The 21363-nt window shown below is 34.0% G+C and overlaps 2 protein-coding genes and 1 long non-coding RNA gene across 4 annotated transcripts; 1 reads left to right on the top strand and 2 right to left on the bottom strand.

The window, feature by feature from the left end:
• The first annotated feature begins 5577 nt into the window (after nucleotides 1-5577).
• Nucleotides 5578-9600, top strand: LOC127254950 (putative late blight resistance protein homolog R1B-14). The gene is made up of 2 exons (XM_051280317.1): nucleotides 5578-9128; nucleotides 9287-9600. Exons 1-2 carry the CDS (start codon nucleotides 5666-5668, stop codon nucleotides 9310-9312), a joined length of 3489 nt encoding a protein of 1162 aa, XP_051136274.1. The 5' UTR covers nucleotides 5578-5665; the 3' UTR covers nucleotides 9313-9600.
• A 5096-nt stretch (nucleotides 9601-14696) lies between these two features.
• LOC127255010 (uncharacterized) lies at nucleotides 14697-17732 on the bottom strand. Of its 2 annotated transcripts, XR_007839538.1 has the most exons (4): nucleotides 17443-17732; nucleotides 16642-16753; nucleotides 15195-16549; nucleotides 14697-15065 (listed from the first exon to the last, which is right to left on the bottom strand). It is a non-coding gene; the product is annotated as an uncharacterized LOC127255010 (long non-coding RNA). The 2 variants fall into 2 exon arrangements; XR_007839537.1 differs by having other exon boundaries at nucleotides 15195-16753.
• Nucleotides 17733-20658: 2926 nt separating this feature from the next.
• LOC127254379 (uncharacterized) lies at nucleotides 20659-21363 on the bottom strand. Its single transcript, XM_051279471.1, has one exon. The coding sequence runs from the start codon at nucleotides 21361-21363 to the stop codon at nucleotides 20659-20661; it is 705 nt and encodes a 234-aa protein (XP_051135428.1).

Genomic DNA, 21363 nt, shown 5'->3' with positions numbered 1-21363 from the left:
GTATGGTCCTCAACAAACACAACATCTCGAATTTTAATAAGTTTATTCCCCACTGGATCATGAAATCTGTAGCCAAACTCATCTTGTCCATACCCGACAAATACATACCATCGAGTCTTCATGTCCAATTTAAACCTTTCATCTTTGGGGATGTGCACAAATGCTTTGCATCCAAAGACCCGCAAATGATCATAGGAAACATCCTTCCCAGACCAAACCCTATCTGGGACATCAAAGTTTAGTGGAACACATGGTGTGAGGTTTAAAACATGCACAACAGTACGTAAAGCCTCACCCCAAAAAGATGTAGACAAACCTGCTTCGCACAGCAAGCATCTTACTCTCTCGACAAGTGTTCTATTCATCCTTTCAGCAAGTCCATTCAACTGAGGAGTCTTCGTTGGAGTCTTTTGATGTCGAATGCCTTCCTTCTTGCAATATTCATCAAAAGGACCAATGTATTCCCCACCATTATCTGTTCTGATGCATCTCAACTTCTTCCCAGTTTGCCTTTCAACCAAGGCCTGAAATTGCTTGAAGTCATCAAGCACTTGATCTTTAGTCTTTAATGTGTAAGTCCACGCCTTTCTTTAATGATCATCTATAAAGGTACAAAATAGAGAGCGCCACCAAGAGTTTTTGTTCTCATAAGGCTACAAACATCAAAATAAATTATGTCAAGTGTACCTGACGCCCTCGAAGGAGTTGATGCCTTGAAAGCCACTCTAATTTGCTTTCCTGCCAAACAGTGAGCACACTTCTTCAAAGATGCATTTTTCAAGTCAGGAATGAACTTTTCTTTCTCTAAGATTTTCAATCACTTCTCAATAATGTGGCTGAGTCTGCTGTGCCATAGCTCAATTCTTCCTTCATTCACGACCGCATTTATAGAGCGATCAAGTAGCTTTGCTTTCATCAAGTATAATGAGGAATACTTTTTGCCTCTAACAATAACCAAAGAACCCCTTGTGAACTTCCACTGACCATTAGAGAACAAGTTACAAAAACCTTCATCATCAAGTTTTTCAATGGATATCAAGTTCAATCGAAGACCAAGCACATGCTTAACATTCTTCAAAACCAATGCAGTACCATTAGTAGTCTGCAAACATACATCTCCAACACTAATAGCTTTAGCCAAGCCATCATCACCCATCTTAATGTTTCCAAATTCACCTGACGTATAGGATGTTAACATATCTCTCCGAGATGTGGCATGTATAGATGCACCACTATCAATCACCCAACTACTCTCATGGTATGCAAGATTGACAACTTCATAATCACGGAGGATAAAAAAATCACCTGTTGCAGCAAATACTCTATCATCATCCTTTCTATCTTCATGCATCTTTTCTTTTTCTTTATCCTTCTTGCTATCTTGCTTGGGTTTTCTGCAGTACTTCATTATGTGCCCGGGAGTTCCACAATTCCAACACTCAATCTTGCTATATCTGTTGGATTTACTTATGCTTTTTGGTTTGCCTCTCAGACCTCTACTTTTGCTTCTACCACTTCTTTCGGTGACCAAAACCTCTGATTGATGAGAGCCTTGCGATTTTCTTCTCGTTTCTTCATTTAACACGCTACCCTTAACCAGGTCCATTGTAACGGTACCATCAGGGGCTGAATTTGACAAAGATGTCCTAAAAGTCTCCCACGAATCCGACAATGTACCAAGCAACCATAATCCTTGTACTTCATCTTCAAACTTGATATTCATTCCTGCCAATTGGTTAATGATGCCTTGAAATGAATTCAAGTGATCAATCATAGTCTCTGTATTTTAGATTCATCAACTGCTTGATAAGGAATAATTTATTATTCCCAGTTTTCCTTTTATATAATTGCTCCAACGTTTCCCATAGTGACCGTGCATTTGTTTCTCCGCTAACATGGTTCAAAATATTATCATCCACCCACTGCCTGATGTAACCGCATACTTGCCGATGCATGATATTCCATTCGGCATCACTTTTATCCTCAGGCTTGTCAGTTTTGAAAACTGGTCGATAGAAATCTTTCACATATAGAAGATCCTCAATCTTTCCCTTCCATACATGATAGTTTGAACCATTAAGATTCACCATTCTACTTGTATTCGTTTCCACATTCACCACAAGAAATAAAAAAGAAACCTCGCTATGATACCACTTTGATGGGACTAATGCTCGTTAAAGTATGAATTATCCCCTTGTGTGAATCTGGTAGGAAACAATAACAATAGAATAATCACTCCGAAAATGTAATGCAACCAATCAACAAGGACACGAGCAATTTTACGTGAAAAACCTCCTCGATGTGAGGAGTAAAAACCACGGGACCGAAGTCCACAAAATCTCCACTATGATAAAAAAGGGGTACAAATCGTTCAACACAAAAATCAACCCAAGTTCCAACTCACAAGATATAACACCAATCTTGTCAACGAATATATGAGTTAAATAGAAAACTCACAAAACGTACCCTTCTGTTCGGACCCAAATACTCAATGATCCAAACCTCTTATCACGATCTCCACCGTTCATAATTTACTCAACGATGTCGTCAACAACATACTCAAATTACAGCCTGATCCAACGGTTATATCTTCCGATTCAATATCAACACCGAAACTACTCCGAAAGAATCCGGGAAGGAACAGAGCTCTCTGTTCGTGTCTATATCAGAACTTGTGATGTTCCTATTCCAATCTCCACCGTTCTGAATATAGTAATAGGAGTTAGAAACCTTTTTCATAAATTTGGGAACGATCCGACGGTTGAATATTCGTAGATCGTCGTTTTACCGAGACTGCGCACACAGAGAGCAAAGTGGCGGCTGCACCTTTCTTAATCACTCTCTAATCATAATCCACTCAATATCAAATTTATACAAAGGTTGATTATCCATATGTGAAGTTACCGAAATGCCCTTCCACATTAAGGAAAAATAAGTCAACACTTTCTTCATCCCAAGGTTCTCATGTGAATTCAATTTCCTCACCAAGTTCGTCTGGTCGCCCTCGTCATGCCAGACAATTATCAGATCTCTATGAGGAAACTGATGAGGTACAAGCTCATGTTCCTTATACTCTGATGCTGAAACAATTACATTTGATGAAGATGTCCAGGATGAAAAAAGGAAGCAGACGATGGATGATGAAATAAAGGCGATCTTGAAAAATGATACTTGGGAAATGGCGACACTTCCAGTAGGAAAACAAACAATGGGACTGAAATGCTTATTCAAGATAAAGAAAAATGCCAAATGAGAGGCTGAGAAATACGAAGCTAGACTTGTTGCTCGTGGCTTTTCGCAAAAAGATGGAATTGATTATGAGGAAGTATTCGCTCCAGTCACTTGATTGGAAACCATTCTACTGGTCATATCTTTAGCAACCCAACACAATTGGAAAATCTTCCAAATGGATGTGAAATTGGATTTTTTGAATGGATACTTAGAAGAAGAAGTATACGTAGAGCAGCCACCAGGTTACATTGTTGAAAGGAAGGAGGATAAGGTGTTGCGATTGAAAAGGGCGTTGTATGCGCTCACCCAAGCACCGAGAAGTTGGTATAAACGGATTGATGCATATTTTCTGAAATGTGGATTTGGAAAATGCCCACATGAGCATGCTGTGTATCTAAGGAAAAACAAAAATGGTGGTGTTTTACTTGTATGTCTATATGTGGATGACTTGAGTTTTACAGGGCATGACCCGAGCATGTTCGATGATTTTAAAAGGAGGATGACTGAAGAATTCGAAATGACGGATTTAGGCCCCATGTCCTATTATCTTGGAATTGAGGTGCAGCAAAGTGACGGAGGGATTTCAATTTCCAAAAGGCTTATGCTGAGAAAGTGCTAAAGGATTTTGGCATGATGAATTCCAAATTCAAAAATGATGAAGCTGAAAAGGTAGATCCTGGAATGTTCAGGAGCTTGGTTGGTTATTTGAGATATTTGACATGTACAAGACCAGATATCTTGTACAGCGTTGGTATCATCAGTCGATTTATGGAATCACCAAGTTCAATCCATTAAGAAAGCAGCTAAGCGAATATCAAGATACATCAAAGGAACCATCGATTATGATTTATTTTATTCTGCTGTTGGATATTTTGGACTAACTGGATACAACGATAGTGATTGGGGAGGAAATATTGATGACTGAAAGAGCACCTCTCGCTATGTTTTTTATTTGGGAAATCTTGCATTCACTTGATGTTCAAAGAAGCAAGAAATCGTCGCACTTTCCACCTGTGAGGCTGAATATGTTGCTGCTGTGTCCTGTGTTTGTCATGCGATCTTGTTGCAAAAATTGTTGGAATATCTTGGCTATCCTCAAGATGAAGCTACTGCCATTCATGTTGAAAATTGATCGGCAATATCTTTGAGCAAAAATCTTGTTATTCATGAAAGGAGTAAGCATATTGACTTGCGATATCATTTCATAAAAGGAAGTGCTGCAAGGAATGAGCTCTCAAGTATGTGAAGACTCGTGATCAAGTTGCTTACATCTTTACTAAACCGTTGAAGTTTAGTGATTTCAAATGGGCAAGCACTCTTGGGTGTCACAAAGCTTCAAGTTTAAGGAGCGGTGTTGGTAATATAAACTTGAGTTAAGTTTGTCATTAAATTATATCATTAAATCAGTGATGATGATTTACCTAAAATGCTAAAGCAAAAAAAATAGTAAGTTTGCTAGAGATATGAGAAACTTTTGAAATTGAGCCTACAAGCTTTAAACAATGGAAAATATTTGTAAAGAACATGCATATATCTTTTAAAACAAAAAAAAACATTTTATTTCAGATTTATATAATTATCGATGATTTTGTATCAAAAAAATATTCAGAAATTATTTTATTAATTATTTTTATTTCTTCTGCAGGTAAATAAAATATCATGTAATACACCTAAGGCCCTGGTTTTAATCTTGGCCCAAACATATCGAAGATCGAAGGAACGGGGCTATTTGACATGCATGCATTCGCTCACTTAGTCATTTAATTTTTTTTCCGGAAAATAATAAGTCAGTCGACTGCCCATGTTACACAATTCTCTTTCTCAATAATTAAAGATGTATTATTTTGAAATTTAAAATTTCAATTTGAAATGAAATTGCATAAATCGGTTTGTCCTCCAAAGACTAAACAAGCATAGTGGAGCAAGTTGCATAAATCGGTTTGCATGTCCTCCAAAGACTAAACAAGCATAGTGGAGCAAGTTGCAGTAGATTCAATGAATTGAATAATTGAATACATTTCAGTCATCCACTTGATGCTGAAAAGGACATACGAAATTTTCCATATTTTAATCAAAGACTCAAACGGCATCGTTTATTTTGGCAGATTATGATAGACAGCTGAAGATAGGCAAACTTAACTTCATTCGCCTGTCATATCTTTTATTGCAAGTTCTTTGAAAGCTTGTGTGAAGAATATGCAATTAAATTGTAAAAAAAATTGAGCATCTCTAAAATGAAATCTTGAATGAATGATTGAAGGGTTCAATAATAATAATAATAATAATAATAATAATAATAATAATAATGAGGATTTAAATTTGACTGCAACATGTTGGAGATAACACTGCTAATAGCTAAAGATTCACCAGTCCATCTTCCCTCTATTCATTCGTTCATCAGTGTTATTGAATCGATCTTCATTATCTTAGAGACATGGCTGTTGCTGCTTATGCATCTTTGGTTTCTCTTACTCACGTCCTCGACAATCTCCACCATCGTGCTCACTTTAATCTCCCTCCTGCCGACACCAAACAAGTCCAATCTCTCCGGGAAAATGTTGATTTCTTGCTGAACTTTGTCGAGCTTCATTCAGAAAGGAAGAGTCCTGAGCTTGGAGGTTTATGGAAGCAAATGGCTGAGGCTGCCGCCGAATCAGAAGGTGCCATCAACTTCCACACAGGCAATCTACTCGATGCCATATATCAAGGAGAAACAAGTGATGCTTCAGACTTCTCAGCTTTCAGTGAAGAAATGCAAACACTGAAGGAAAAGTTTCGCTCCATCAAAAAAGAGTTTCCGGTGATTGAAGAAGAAGCGGAGAATGCTCGATCTCTGAGGCAACCGAATCCTTTTGTTGGTGCTGGAGGTTCATCTCTATCTTCTTCATATCTCAGCAATGTCGTGGTGGGACTTGATGAACACATCAATAGAATCAGGGACAAGCTCATAAGAGGTAGTTCTAATCTTCAAATCCTCCCAATTGTTGGCATGGGGGGCATTGGTAAGACTACTTTGGCGAAAAGTGTTTTCGACGATTCTTTTGTTATCGACCACTTTGATTTACGCATTTGGCTTTCAATATCTCAACAATATAGTGTTGAAAATATCCTTAAGATTGGTCTCGAAGAAAAGGCAGGACAAAATGATACACGGGAGACTTTAGATGTGTTGGGAACTAGATTCTACCAAAAGTTATTCGGTAGAAGGTATCTGATTGTTCTGGATGACATGTGGACAATTGGAGCTTGGAATGATTTGAAGAGGTTTCTTCCTAACAATGAAAATGGAAGTCGTATTTTGTTTACATCTAGAATCTCAGACATGGCTGCTTCTTTGGGAACGTATGATCCTTATCTATTAACGTTTTTAGATGAGAATAACAGTTGGACATTATTTTGTCAGAATGCTTTTTCACAAATAGATTGTCCGTATGCTCATTTAGAGAAGTTTGCAAAAGATATTGCCAAAAGCTGCAGAGGCCTTACATTAGAAATTGTTGTTGTTGGTCGTTTGCTTGCAAATTCTAATATGACATCAAAATATTGGGAGCATATTAGAAAAAGTATTACCTCACTAGCTAATTTAGGAGAGGACGAGCATTGCATGAAAATACTTTCTTTAAGTTATAAGGGCCTGCCCATTCACCTTAAAGCTTGTTTTTTATATATGCGAGTTTTCCCTGAAGATCATAAGATTGATGTCTCAGAACTAATCAAATTTTGGATTGCCGAGGGATTCATCAAGTCAGTAAGTCATAGATGTTTGGAAGATATTGCAAAGGAGTACGTCAAAGTTCTCATTGATAGAAATCTAATCTTTAGTAGGGACACACGTCACTGTGGTATTCATGATCTTTTACGCGATCTTTGTTTGAGAGAGTCCGAGAATGAATGTTTTCTCCAATTTCCTAGAAAGCAAATTGTGGATATATCTTTGGGAGAAGCTATACATTGCAATCGCTGTCTTAAAAGACTCGAGGATGGTGAAGGAATGCATATTGTGACACCATTTTATATCTTTGGATCATCATTACAACTTGATCCTTTCTTATGCGATGCTTGTACGATGGTGAGTTCACTTGTTGAAAGACAGTGTTTTGTGAAGATTGCAAATCACAAATGTTTTGAGAAGGAACTTTTGCTTCCAATAGAATCGCGTCATGTTAAAATAGATGGGGTGAATTTGGTATCTCCTTCAACATTACAATTACTTTGGAATCTTCAAACTCTAAAGATTTATCCAAGATCTTCACCTATGGTTTTACCACAAGAGATTTGGAAGATGCCGCAACTCAGAGAGATTGATTGTTCATACAAAATTCTTCTACCTGATCCTATAGCCACTGAAGTTGAGGGGAAAGACTTACTCATCCTAAATGACCTTCACACCATAGATGGGATATATAATTTCAAGTGTACCATGGAAGTGATTGATCGGATCCCGAATTTGAAGAAATTGAATGTTCATTATGAAGATGAATCTAACGCGCCCAAGACACAGTCGAACTATTCTCTATGTAACCTTGAGAAACTACAGAAACTTGAGTCTCTATCGATACACAATTGCTCAGAGAACATGAGCTTCCCTAATTCACTCAAACATTTGTCTGTGTGGAACTGTAGAATGGCGTGGGAAGATATGTCAATTGTTGGTTCTTTGCCTAGTCTCGAAAGTCTTGAGATTAATGGTGACTTGCATGGGTCAGAGTGGCTGCCTATTCAAGGGGAATTTCTTCGCCTTAAAGAATTGGTCATCGAGGATAATGATTTAGTGTATTGGGGAGCTGAAGCAGCACACTTTCCGATTCTTCAGAGCCTTAGACTTGCTGGATTGAGTTTGTTGGAGGAGATCCCTTCAGGCATTGGAGATATACTAACATTGCAATCAATACAGCTGGACAGATGCAGTGAATCTGTTTTCGATTCTGCGAAGGAAATATGGGAGGAGCAACATGAGGTGGGAAATGAGATTAGAATCAGTGTTATCGATAATCTTGAGGTCACATATGCGATTGGTACTTTCACTGCAAGAATGACGGGGGCTGCTTGTCAATCTTTAGCTTACTTAAAATTTGTTCGGGAAAGACTCCAGGAGGTTGCTTTTCATGGCCGCGATTCTCTAAGCACAAAAAAAATGGAAGTGGTGGAAGAAGCCATCCATTTCCTGAATGACTTTGTTAAAGTTTTTCACACAAGAAAAAGCCAAGAAATCGAAGGTTTGCTTACAGAAACGGCATTGGCTGCCCGTAGAGCGAAGGTTGTGACTCGCAGGCTACGCTCAAAGAATTTGATGCCTTTAGTTGGTAAGTATGTCGATGAAGATGTGGAAAGACTGTTGGCAACAGTAGACTACATAAGGAATAAGTTGTCGGTGGCTAATGAGGAAGGGAAAGAAGACAGGCAAATCGATGTTAATGATAATGATATTGCAACATCCTATGATATCGACTCGCTGAAAATCTTCCGGGACGTGCCTCTGATTGATGAAGACTTGAGAGAATATCAAATCGGCTCTGTCATGGCGACAATGACAACGGCCGCCAGTTTAACTTGGTCTGATTTAGCATGCATCCTGGAGGTCCTCCTGAAGACTTCTGAACTCGGCCGTCATCATTTAAAGAAGATGGAAATGGAAAATGTGGAGAAATCTATCTGTGTCTTGCGAATTATTGTCGAAGTTCATCCTCAAATTCTACTCCAAACCAGTGAAATCATTTATGACAGCTACATAATTTATCTTCTCCCAGCTGCAGAGCATCTGAATTCCAAGCATCTTTCGCAACAATCTCTGGATGATGCAAGTGATGAAAGCCTCTTATGCTTCTCTGAGGATGTCAAGTATTTGGTAAACATATTATTGGAAATGGAAAGCTGGTTCGATGAAGACGACTCACAAGGTACTTATTATTCTCAGACACTCATTTTCAACAATATACAATCTCCATTTCCTTTTTCAATTATTGTATCTCTTAACACTCAAAGTTTTCTATCAGAAGCATGTTTCATTGATGTTTGATTTCTGACTAAATTGATATATGCTGTGTCTATTTGTCAGAAGAACCAACGGACGAAGGCATATAGTCTGCCGAAGCATATCTCCTGTCGATGTATAAAAAGGTAATATCGTTTCTTTGTTGGCAGATTTTGTCAGTAGACAGCATTTGAATTAAGAGCAAATGTCGTACAATACAATGCATTGTGTTAGAGTAGTTTTTATGCTAAATTTTGCGGATTTTGTCGCATAAATAGAACAATACCGGTTTGGCCTGTTGTGTTCAGATCAAATGTGTCATACAATACAATGTATTGGGTAACAGAGAATTGTACAAAAATATATTGATGTTTTATCAGCTTTACTATTTGCTTTTACTTGAATAATTTTGATAACTTTAAATTAATTTGTCTTTATTTTCATTTGGAATAATTTTAGAACCTTGCCTTTGTAAGATATACTTCCTCCGTCCCATTGAAAGGTTACCATTTTCCATTTCCGTCTGTCCCGAAACAAGATTATCATTTCCTAATTTAGTAATTGTACTGTCTACTTAACATAATAAATACCTTTCAATTTACAATATATTACACAAATGTTAACCTTCCAATGAACGGAGGGAGTACTATTAAAAACAATGTGTAAAAAATAAGGATGGAAGGGGTACGTACTATTTTTATTTTTCCTATTTGACTTAATAGCAAAATTTCCAGTTCTATACCTAAGGCTCTGTATATGTTCGAAACATTAAAATAATTATAATTTTACGATTCCACGCAATTTACTACTCCCTCCGTCCCAAAAAATATGGGACTATTGCTGTAGATACGAGAATTTAGGTAAAGTATAATTAGTAAATAAATAAAAAGTGTATTAATAAAAATAATTATTATTTAGTAAAAATAATTATAAATTAAGATTAAGATAAGAAAATAGTTTAATTAAAATTAAGAAAATTATAAAATTTAAAATGCCGTGCATAATTATATTTCCAAAAATAAAAATGAAAAGTTACGTGGAACGGAGGGAGTATAATAAGTTTTTGGGATGTTTGAGATCTGCCCTCACCAAAAGGTAATTCAACATATTTTACGTTCAATTCAACATATATATTTTACACTTCAATTACAAAATCTCTTTGTTGTTCAATGCTTTACACTAAATAAATAAATTTGATATCGATTTCATGGTACAAAATAATTCAATATCCACTTCACAATTGAATTTTTACGAATATATCATTGACGCCCGAATACGTCAAAAGGAATGTTTTAATTGTACACCCTTACTATATGGAATGAATTATTTCAATCATCAAGATCTTTGTGTAGCAACCCATCGCACCAACGTAAAGTGTTAGATTTAATCACCCCTAAATTTGGTTTAATTTATAAATGAGCATAAGAAGAGATGTTCTAATTTGATTGTACTATATTTGCATACCTCATATGTCCATTGCCAATCTCTTAACTGCAGTTGCCAAGTGCTACTGTAGATGATTGGACATGCATGATGCACTTAAGCTCTCTTCACATATGGCTTAATCGCGCGTCGGGCCAGCCCAAAGGAGTAGATATTTCCAAGTTTTTAAGCACGGTTGCCCACCGTAAAAGCATATTCACAAGCTCCAACTCCGCTGGAAAGTCCATCCATCATAGACTGGATCGTCACAATTTCAAGGCAACTGAGAAAATCATTAAAAGCCTGCTGCACCTTCAGATAATCTGTGACGCAGTTCTCATCCCTGGACGAGACACTCTACAGAAAAAGAAGGATGAAATGAGCGGCAATGTAATAAAATATAAATGTGTAAATGACATTAACATATCACTAACAGAAAGTTTAAGGGTATGAAAATTGGGGGAGCTACTACTCAAGCTTAGAAGAACTTTGATATCTCTCAGGTCTAATAAGCTGACATCGGCAAGCTCTAGAACAGTGAGATGATTGAGCTTGTTCGGAAGTTCTTTCATCTCATCTTGGATGATGATCTTAAAATTAAACCACAGAAGAGCAAAACAATTAGCAATTCAATTTGATTTTAAGTAAAAGTAGACACCATGATAAAACTAGAATTTAACACCACCACCTTCAGATACAAGTACTATCTTTGGACATTTAGAAAGCAACACTTCCAACTCGCCCGCTTCAGTAAGAACATTGAAAAGTTCTAGTTTAATAAATCTGTGAAATCCTCTCGATGAACAAGGAATTTTGACTTCACAAGCAAATCTAAGGTACAAATGTTCAAGGTGATCAGCAACCAGGGAAATAGGCACTGGCTTCAAGTTATTAAACTCGATAATCGAAATCGCAAGGCTGTTAAGACAAAAGAATTACTTTGGATACAACAATCGCTGAGTGAGAACTTGGTTATGGCGCCCTCATGAACCGACAAAATTTGATCGAACACCGTTTCCTCATTGTTTCCATTCAAGGATCTTTGCAAAGGCATAAACACAATAATTTTGTTTACGACATCGCAGGAAAAACCGCTAATCCTATCTACAGAATAGTCCATCTGCATCATTATAACTTTTATACACAAATGGTTCAGTTTCAAATGATGATCCTGAAAATAGTTGAATCTAAAAATCGAAACACTAAAGTTTGGATAATGCATTAGCGAACTTTTATATGAAAGAAAAATGCCCCTGTGGGTTTGTATCTTCCAATTCCTTTGCTCGCCTTTTTTACTATTTGTGGTTTGTGGTTTGTGTTTAAATAGGACTTGGTTGTGATGTTTTAAGACAATAAATAATGTGTATTTAAAGAGAATTGTAATCATTCCATAGTATAGTATAGACATAATAATAATAATAATAATAATAATAATAATAATAATAAAAATAATAATAATAATAATAAGGGAAAAAATCAATTTTGGTCCAAATATAATCAAAATTTATCAATTTTTTATGCCAATATAAAAACTCATCAATTTTGGTCCCAATATAACCAAAATTTATCAATTTTGAACCCAATATAAACAATTTCAATCAATTTTGGTCCCATTATAAACAATTTTAATCAATTTTGGTCCCACCGTTAAAAAATTAACGGAAATTGTTGACGTGGCAGTTGACCTGAAAAGTACACGGCCATGTACAATTATACGCGGCCATGTTGTTACATGGCCATGTATATTTCAGTATATAATTATACATGGTCATGTTGTTACACGGCCATGTATATTTCAGTGTATAATTATACATGGCCATGTTGTTAGACGATCATGTACAATTATACACGGCCATGTACATTTCTATTTTAGTTTAAAATTTTATTTTTTTGTTATATTTTTTTTTAAAAAAAAAATTATTTTGAATTTAAAATAGTTAATAGAGTTAAATTGGACAAAATCAATAGTAATTATAATATAATTAAAATTTATTAATTTTAATTTCAAATATAAAAATTTATAAGATATATTCTTTTGAAATGTTTTGTCTAAAATTTTATTATTCACAACAAAAATTTCTCTTATAAACATCCAATTACACAACTATTTTTTTAATTTTGTATATTATAGTAGTATTAAAAATTTATTTATTATTTATATACATTAATTGGATGTTTGTAAGAAAATTTTTTTCACTAAATAGTAGAATTTTAGAAAAAATCTTCTAAAAGAACATACTCGATAAATACTTATATTTGAACTAAAATTGATATATTTTAATAATAGGGTAAACGTTTTTTTAGTCCCGTAACTGGACCCCCTTATCATTTTAGTCCCGTAAGTAGAGTCTGTCGCAAACTAGTCCCATAAGTGAAGACTTTTCGTTGTTTTAGTCCTCCGGCGCCGGAGACGCCCGCGTGGCTCGCCAGAGATGACGTGCCCGCCAGGTCAGCGACACCTGGCGGACACATGGATTTTTATTTTTTTTTTCATTTTTCTAATTTTTTTAAAACTTATTTTTAATTTATTTTAAATTTTATTTGTATTTTTTTATTTTTTTTGGTCCAATTAAAAAAAATTAAAAAATGAAAAATAAAAATAAATCCACGTGTCCGCCAGGTGTCGCTGACCTGGCGGGACACCTGGCGGACAAGTCACCTCCAGCGAGCCATGCGGGCATCTCTGGCGCCGGATGACTAAAACAGCGAAAAATTTTCACTTATGGGACTAGTTTGCGATATGCTCCACTTACGGGACTAAAATAATAAGGGGGTCCAATTACGGGACTAAAAAAACAGTTTACCCTTAATTATATTATGATAATTATTGATTTTTTTTTCATTTTAACTATATCAACTATTCTAAATTGAAAAAAAAAATTAAAAAATATAACACAAAATTAAAATTTTAAACCGAAACAGAAAAGTACACGGCCGTGTAGAATTATACATGGCCGTGTAACAACATGGTCATGTATAATTATACACTGAAATATACATGGTCATGTAATAACATGGCCGTGATAATTGTACATGGCCATGATAATTGTACATGGCCGTGTAACAACATGGTCATGTATAATTATACACTGAAATATACATGACCATGTAACAACATGGCCGTGTATAATTGTACATGGCCGTCTACTTTCCAGGTTAACTGCCACGTCCCCTCCGTCACGTCCACGTCAGCAATTTCTGTTAGTTTTTTAACGGTGGGACCAAAATTGATTAAAATTGTTTATAATGAGACCAAAATTAATTGAAATTGTTTATATTGGGACTAAAATTGATGAGTTTTTTTGTATTGGGACCAAAATTAAAGAGTTTTTTATATTTGGACCAAAATTGATAAATTTTTATTCTATTGGGACCAAAATTGATTTTTTCCCGAATTTCAAAATATATTATGTAAACAAAACACCTGTCTTTTGAATTTTGATAAGCTCTCTCTCTATATATATATACACATTTTAGGCAAAATTAGACAAAACTAACTGTAATTTCACAAAATAATCATAAATCGACTATTGCGAAAACAATATCGCAATGCAAATAAACCCATTTGTGTTTGTTTAAGGGTTTGAATCTTGAATGTTCTTTTTTTTTTTTTTTTTGGAAAAAATTCAATTTTGGTTCGTACATCACTACAAAAAGAATTATTAATTACTACGGAAAAATTCCATCACAACTGAGAAAATTTCCGTCACAACTTTCAATTACAACGGAATTTGCACCCAAGTGAGAGTTGTAGTAAATATTATTGTAGTAATCACAAGTGACAAAAAGATTTTCCGTTGCAGAAAATTACAACAAAATTAGTCATCGTTATTTCCATTGCAAATTTTTGGTATTGCAAGAGAAAGGTTTTTTTATTGATTCCATTGCAATTTTTTGCAACGCATTTTTCAAGAAACAAAATCCGTTGCAAATGAAATACCCATTACGAAAGAATATAACTATTGCTAATTCCATCGCAATTTATATAGTAGACCGGCTATTTAATTTGTTTTTGCTTATTTTTACCATTTTTTACAAAATCTATATAACAAATATTAATTCAATCCTCCACAGTCCATCCAATTTAATGATTCGATTAATCTCTCGTCAAAGATATGAGAACTAACTTAATCATATAGAATTTTCAAATCTAAACAATGTCTAATAGACTACAAACACAATATATTTAGTATCAGTACCCCAAATAAAAAATATCACAAATACATTATCCGGATTGTTCCTCAAGGATGAATGTGTCCGGAGTCCAACCATCGCTGCTGAAGGATGATGGTCGAGGAAGGACAACCTCAACTAGTGATCTCAACCCATAAATGCCATTTATTTTTTTATCTAGTGGTACTATCGTGAAAAATATGTTATCCGAACCGTATGATGCATTTCTTTGTTGAGTCAGTTATGCTTCAACGACATCCACCTCATTCTAAAAATAATTTGAATGAATACAATGTAAGTTTTCCAAACAAAATCACAAAGATCTTTCATACGAAACAATGATAATAATAATGATAATAATAATAATAATAATAATATCCCAACAATAACTACTTACTTGTTGAATATGGCCAATGATGTGTGATAATAACTCATCCTGTGATCATGGCTCTTGCATTATTTCTTGTTTGTAATTCAATGTAGCAGATAAATAATCAAGAGAAATAAAAAAAAAATTACAGTACATATAACTCTGGACTTATTTTTAAAAAATAAATAGAAAACAATTTCTAAATTATAACGTAAAGTAATATCTGAAAATGAACCAAGGAACAAGTTGAATACAAAATCAACAAGTAGTTTCATTTCTCTCTAGCTTCTTCATTTAGTTTCCTATTTCAAATTCCCCAACAACGCCAAAACGCAATATGCAAGATAGTCAAAAAGCAAGGAGAACACGTACCATTAGATTTTTTAAGTTACCTGCATGTGTGTAGTCATATGAAGCAGAGCAATGCACATAAATGATGAAAACTAATAATATACGATTAGATATAAAAACATCAAATAAATCTACAATAGAGCAATAATTATTGCATTGAAACAGATTACCAGATGTATAAATAAAATAGCTTTCCATATACAATAGATTTTTCCCTCATCAATAAACCACCTGGAAATATATTACAGGGTGTAATGATTATACCAACACACTCAGACATTAAAGGCATTACACATGAAAATATCGAAAAACCCATTCATAATAGGTGTGCTGAAAATGAAACAGAAATAACAACAAATTTGGAGAATTGACACTAATGAGATAGTCATTCCAATAAGTGATGGGGGGTTCAATAACTTTGAGATTGGGTTAGCTTGAAGGAGACATAGAACTTTCAAAATCTACATATCAATAAACAGTGAAATGGATAAGGCCATAAGAGGAAGCCTCTAAGAAATAGCAGAAGTAGAAAATGACATTTTTTTTTCCAAATATTACCAAACTATTTTTGGGATTCAGGGAGATGAAGCAATCATTAAAATTATATCCTTACGTAATTATTAATGACACCGCTAACTAAAAAAATCAGATATACATTAGAAGATTCAAGAAGCTGAGAAGCTAAAACTCACTTTATGTTATTAAAGATGGAGAACTGTAAGGCATTCTAACTAAAGATAGGAGGCGGGTTTAGGGCACACATGATTACACACAAATAATGCATTACCAATGCATAGCTAGAAAGAAGGATTCTATATTTAATTTAACCGTAAAAAATATTAATTGATAAAAATATGTATAAATATATAGTACTGAGGAGTCGAGGGCCCAACCGCAGCAATGGATGGAATGTCTGAGTATCTAGAAGAACCATGAGATACATCTATACCAAATATAAGGGTAGGGACCTTGGACACCATTGGAATTGAGGATTGTAACTCGTCAGCCTGTACAAATTTCAACCTACGAAGCTGCGACGAACCAATATTTTCGGCAATACATTACCTAGAAGTCCTTAAACTTGGATGATAATTTTTTGACGTTGCAAGACAAGGCAACTTACCTTGGCATTATCTTCAGTAGAAGATTTTTCGAGTACTCATCATTAATCCGAGTAGGTGAGATACATTGAGTGACAACTCCGAAATCAGACAAGTTTTTCTGTTTCCATGGAGCTGAAAATCCCAATCAAATAGTTACTTACTGAAAATTAATGATGTTATCTTTAAATATGCAGGCAAAACAGAGACTTTGGTAGGCCAGGGAGCTGGCCCTGCACCTCTTCAAGCACTTTCTCCACCCTCCATGGCTACCAATATCATTTCCAAACCAGAAAGGGAACTCAAAATAACAAAATTGCGATTCCGTCACCAGTTATTGAGGAAAGAATATATAGCATGTATTACATTTGAATTGTTTGGCTTGGTCTAAAATATCCATTGAAAAGTAGCTCTCAGACAACCTTTCTTTTTTTATCATTTTTAATTTTCCGTTTTACAGCCCATGGGATTCATCAAGTGTTTTTTCACTGCTATAAAGAGATAGCCTAAGGCTAATTCATAGTTTACGAAGCTTTAAGGTGCAGTAATATACATATATAAAATGCAATGTATTCTTGACCAACACTTACAGAAAACTTGTGTTGTTCACGTTGACACAATGACATAAAACAATACAATGGAAGATAAAATAAAATAATGATTGCACCAACTAGCACATTCAGTGTCACATCTTCACAACAAATCGACACTTGAGCTAGAGCAGTTTAGTTGTAATGTATAAGTGTTGCACTAGAACCCTAAACACTATATAAATAACCGATTACTAGAACCCTTAACAATATACAAAATCACCGATTAAGTACCTGCTTGTCCTTGGATTTCTTGCCATCCTCGGCATCAATAGCGGAGATGGCGAGTGCCCTGGATCGACGTGACGCAGAGGCGATGAACTATACCCCTGTGCCTCGGCCGCGCAGGACGCAGAAGCAGTTGTTTCCCACAACTGCTGTGCACAGGTGAACATTGAACTGTGCAGGAGAGGATTGGAAGCCTCCGATCGTTTTATTGCTACCTCGATGCAGCGACGGCAGATGGTTGACGAGCTTGGCCATGGGGGAATCGAAGTTCGATTTGGGGGAAATGATTCGAAGTAGTCGGTGTCTTAGTTATAAATTTTTAAAATTTCAAAAATTTAAAATTAATTTTTATATCAAAAATTAACTTTAGAGGCGGATTAAATTATAATAGTTGCTAGAGATTAATTTGTTACAGATTCTTTTGAAACATTGTGAGGGAATATAAAATTCCTTGTGGAATTTAATTTGTTGTTATTTTGGTCACAATTTTGCAATGAATATAATATTTATCGGGTAATTTCTAGAAAATCTGCAATATATTTAATATGTTGCTATTTTTGTCGTAATTTTGCAACGGAATATAATATTCTTCGCCATAATTTCTAGAATTTCTGTGACCGATTTATTTTGTTACAATATTCTCTCACAGTATATCACAAATACAACCATTTTCTATTTGCTTAGCAAATTCCATTGCAATTTTGCAATAAAATATATTCCGTAGCACTATTCGGTAGCAATTTGTGATTATTTTTGTAATGCATCAATTTTGGTCCCAAAAGATTAAAAACTACATTTAGTCAATTTGCATATAATTATACAAAATAAACTATTGGCCTCAATCAATTTGCATATAATTATGCAAAAGTTTAAAAACTGCATTAAATCAATTTGCATATAATTGTACATGGTCCGTGTAATAACATGATAATGTATAATTATACACTGAAATATATATGACCATGTTGTTATAATTGTACATGATCGTGTAGTTTTCTGATCAGCTGTCACATCACTTTGGATATGTCCACGTCAGCAATTTCTGTTAGTTTTTAACAGTGAGACCAAAATTGATTGGAATTGTTTATAATGGGACCAAAATTGATTAAAATTTTTATAATTGGACTACTAAAATTGATGAATTTTTTATATTGGAACCAAAATTGATTTTTTTCCTTTTTTTTAAATAGTAAAATTTTAATTTTAAAGAATTATTTGATATGATATAAATATATATTAATTTTTTAATATTTAAATATAAAATTAATTTTTAATATAATATAAAAATATTAATATTCGATTTAATATTTTTAGAAGAAAAATTAAATGAATAGTGAAAATTCTTAAAAAAATTCACAAGAAAACAGAATAATGATTTAATTCATTTCAAACATATGAAATAGTTGTTACATCAAATAAAACGTAGAAATTTATTTATTTTATATTAAACTTAAGTTCATCAAATAAGTTTTTAAACTTTTGGTCTGGACTTTCATGAATTCATTGTATGTTTCTCTTGTTCTGTTTCGACAGCCGGCGGTTGCACTGGATTCGGACCATGAGGAACATTGTGCTTCTCCATGTTGTCAAATTTCGAAGTTTCAGGAATTCTCTTCTTTTTTATATTTACTTCAAATTCTGAAGATTCTGAAGAAAATGGAGATTCCGGCATTCTTTTCTTCTTAATATCGTCGGTTAAAGAAGATGAAGTATAAGAAGAACCATTTATAGGACCAAATAGAAGATAAAGGACTACAAAAATTGGAATGCCATATTATAAATTGAAATCACTTATTGAAGTTGTATTTGACTGAAAATTGAAGACCCTCCCATAGAATTATTTTGCATAATTTTGAGTGAAGATTATGTTAATTTTATTATTGCAATACTATTATTACTATTAAATAATGAAAATTAAAATAGTAATATATAAAATACATGTGTAATATCATGAGTATTTTTATAATATGAAATTATAAATATGGTTTTCACCGAAAAAAAAATAAAAAATTAAACACTAGTTTCATTAATATTATAAAGGGAAAAAATTAATTTTGATCCCAATATAATTAATTTTGGTCCAAATATAAAAAGTTTATCAATTTTAGTCACATTCTAAACAATTTTAATAAATTTTGGTCACACCGTTAAAAACTAACAAAAATGACTGATGTAAACGCAACAGAGTTGATGTGGCAGCTGACCTGAAAAATACACGGCCAAAATTAATAAATTTTAGTTATATTGAGACCAAAATTAATTTTTTTCCCTATGTTTATTATGAAATTTCATATTAAATAAACATCTTATATGATATTTTAATAATAAAATAAATTATAGTAGTATATAATATTTGAATGAAAATTATTTTGATATAAATGACTTTATTATGAGAAAAAATATTTTATAATATGGCATGAAGCACAGAACTCACACGGTATAATTCAAAATTTAAGCGAAACAGTGAGTATTTATTTGTGAGGTTTTGGTTTTGGTTTTTAATTTTGGTTTTGAATAATAAAATTTTGAATTGAAATAATTGTTTGGCGCGATATAAATATGTATTGAAATAATATTTCGAATATAAAATTAAATGATAGTGTAATATAATAAATAAAATATAAGTGTTCAATTTGATATATTTTACGGAATAAAAATTGAATAGTAAAAACAGAAGTACATTTTCACAAATTAGCACACAATATACTTGAACATATGAAATAAAAATATTTCATCAAATAAAGTTCAATTTTTATTTCATTTATATTCGATCTCAAATGATTATTTATCTAACATATTGCAGGTGCTTCCTCGGAATAGAACCTGATTTTGGATATAATCTTCTTGTGTTATTTAATTTTTGGATTTTCAGAAGTTTTGGGAATTCTTATTCTCTTCTTGTTTGTTTCTATTTCCTATAGCGCCAGTGGGCTGCCTTTGATATATTTTACGGAATAAAAATTGAATAGTAAAAACAGAAGTACATTTTCACAAATTAGCACACAATATACTTGAACATATGAAATAAAAATATTTCATCAAATAAAGTTCAAATTTTATTTCATTTATATTCGATCTCAAATGATTATTTATCTAACATATTGCAGGTGCTTCCTCGGAATAGAACCTGATTTCGGATATAATTTTTTTGTATTATTTAATTTTTGGATTTTCAGAAGTTTTGGGAATTCTTATTCTCTTCTTATTGTTTGTTTCTATTTCCTATAGCGCCAGTGGGCTGCCTGGTGTTTCAGGAATTCGAACATTTCTCTTGTTGCCGAGTTCCAACAATTTGTTCGGCGTTTCAAGAATTTTTACACTTCTCTTGTCGTCGAGTGGAATTGCCGGTGGTTCCTGTGGGTTTGGTCCTGTAGGAATTTTCCTCATAATATTTTTTAGTAGTATGGCTGGTGGTTCTTGTGGGTTCGGTCCCGTAGGAATTCTTCTTTTGATATTGTTAAATTGTATTGCATGTGGTGATTCCGGTGGTTTCTCTGGATTTGGACCAGTTGGAACTTTTCTTTTGATATTGTCAAGTGATATAGCGTGCGGCGATTCTGGCGGTTTCTCCGGATTTGGACCAGTAGGAACTTTTCTTTTGATATTTTCAAATGATATTGCGTGCGGCGATTCCGGTGGTTTCTCCGGATTTGGACCAGTAGGAACTTTTCTTTTGATATTGTCAAATGATATTGCGTGCGGCGATTCTGGTGGTTTCTCTGGATTTGGACCGGTAGGAACTCGTCTTTTAATATTGTCAAATGGTATTGCGTGTGGTGATTCTGGTGGTTTCTCTGGGTTCGGACCCGTAGGTACTTTTCTCTTAATAACATCGTTTAACAAAGATGAAGTAAAATAAGAACCATTTGCAGGTGCAGTGAGAAGATAAATAAATAGGAGGATGTAGGCACAAGATGGGAATGCCAT

This window comes from Andrographis paniculata, unplaced genomic scaffold (genome assembly GCF_009805555.1).
Source record: "Andrographis paniculata isolate CXL003 unplaced genomic scaffold, ASM980555v1 Contig52END, whole genome shotgun sequence".
NCBI classification, from domain to species: domain Eukaryota; kingdom Viridiplantae; phylum Streptophyta; class Magnoliopsida; order Lamiales; family Acanthaceae; genus Andrographis; species Andrographis paniculata.
The sequence above is the reverse complement of the archived record's forward strand: the minus strand, read 5'-3'. Positions and strand labels throughout refer to the sequence as shown.

Coding starts and splice junctions, on each gene's coding strand:
- LOC127254950 (XM_051280317.1), top strand. CDS start 5,666: ATGGCTGTTGCTGCTTATGCATCTTTGGTTTCTCTTACTCACGTCCTC. Junction 9,129..9,286: donor CGATGAAGACGACTCACAAG/GTACTTATTATT, acceptor TCTATTTGTCAG/AAGAACCAACGGACGAAGGC.
- LOC127254379 (XM_051279471.1), bottom strand. CDS start 21,363: ATGGCATTCCCATCTTGTGCCTACATCCTCCTATTTATTTATCTTCTC.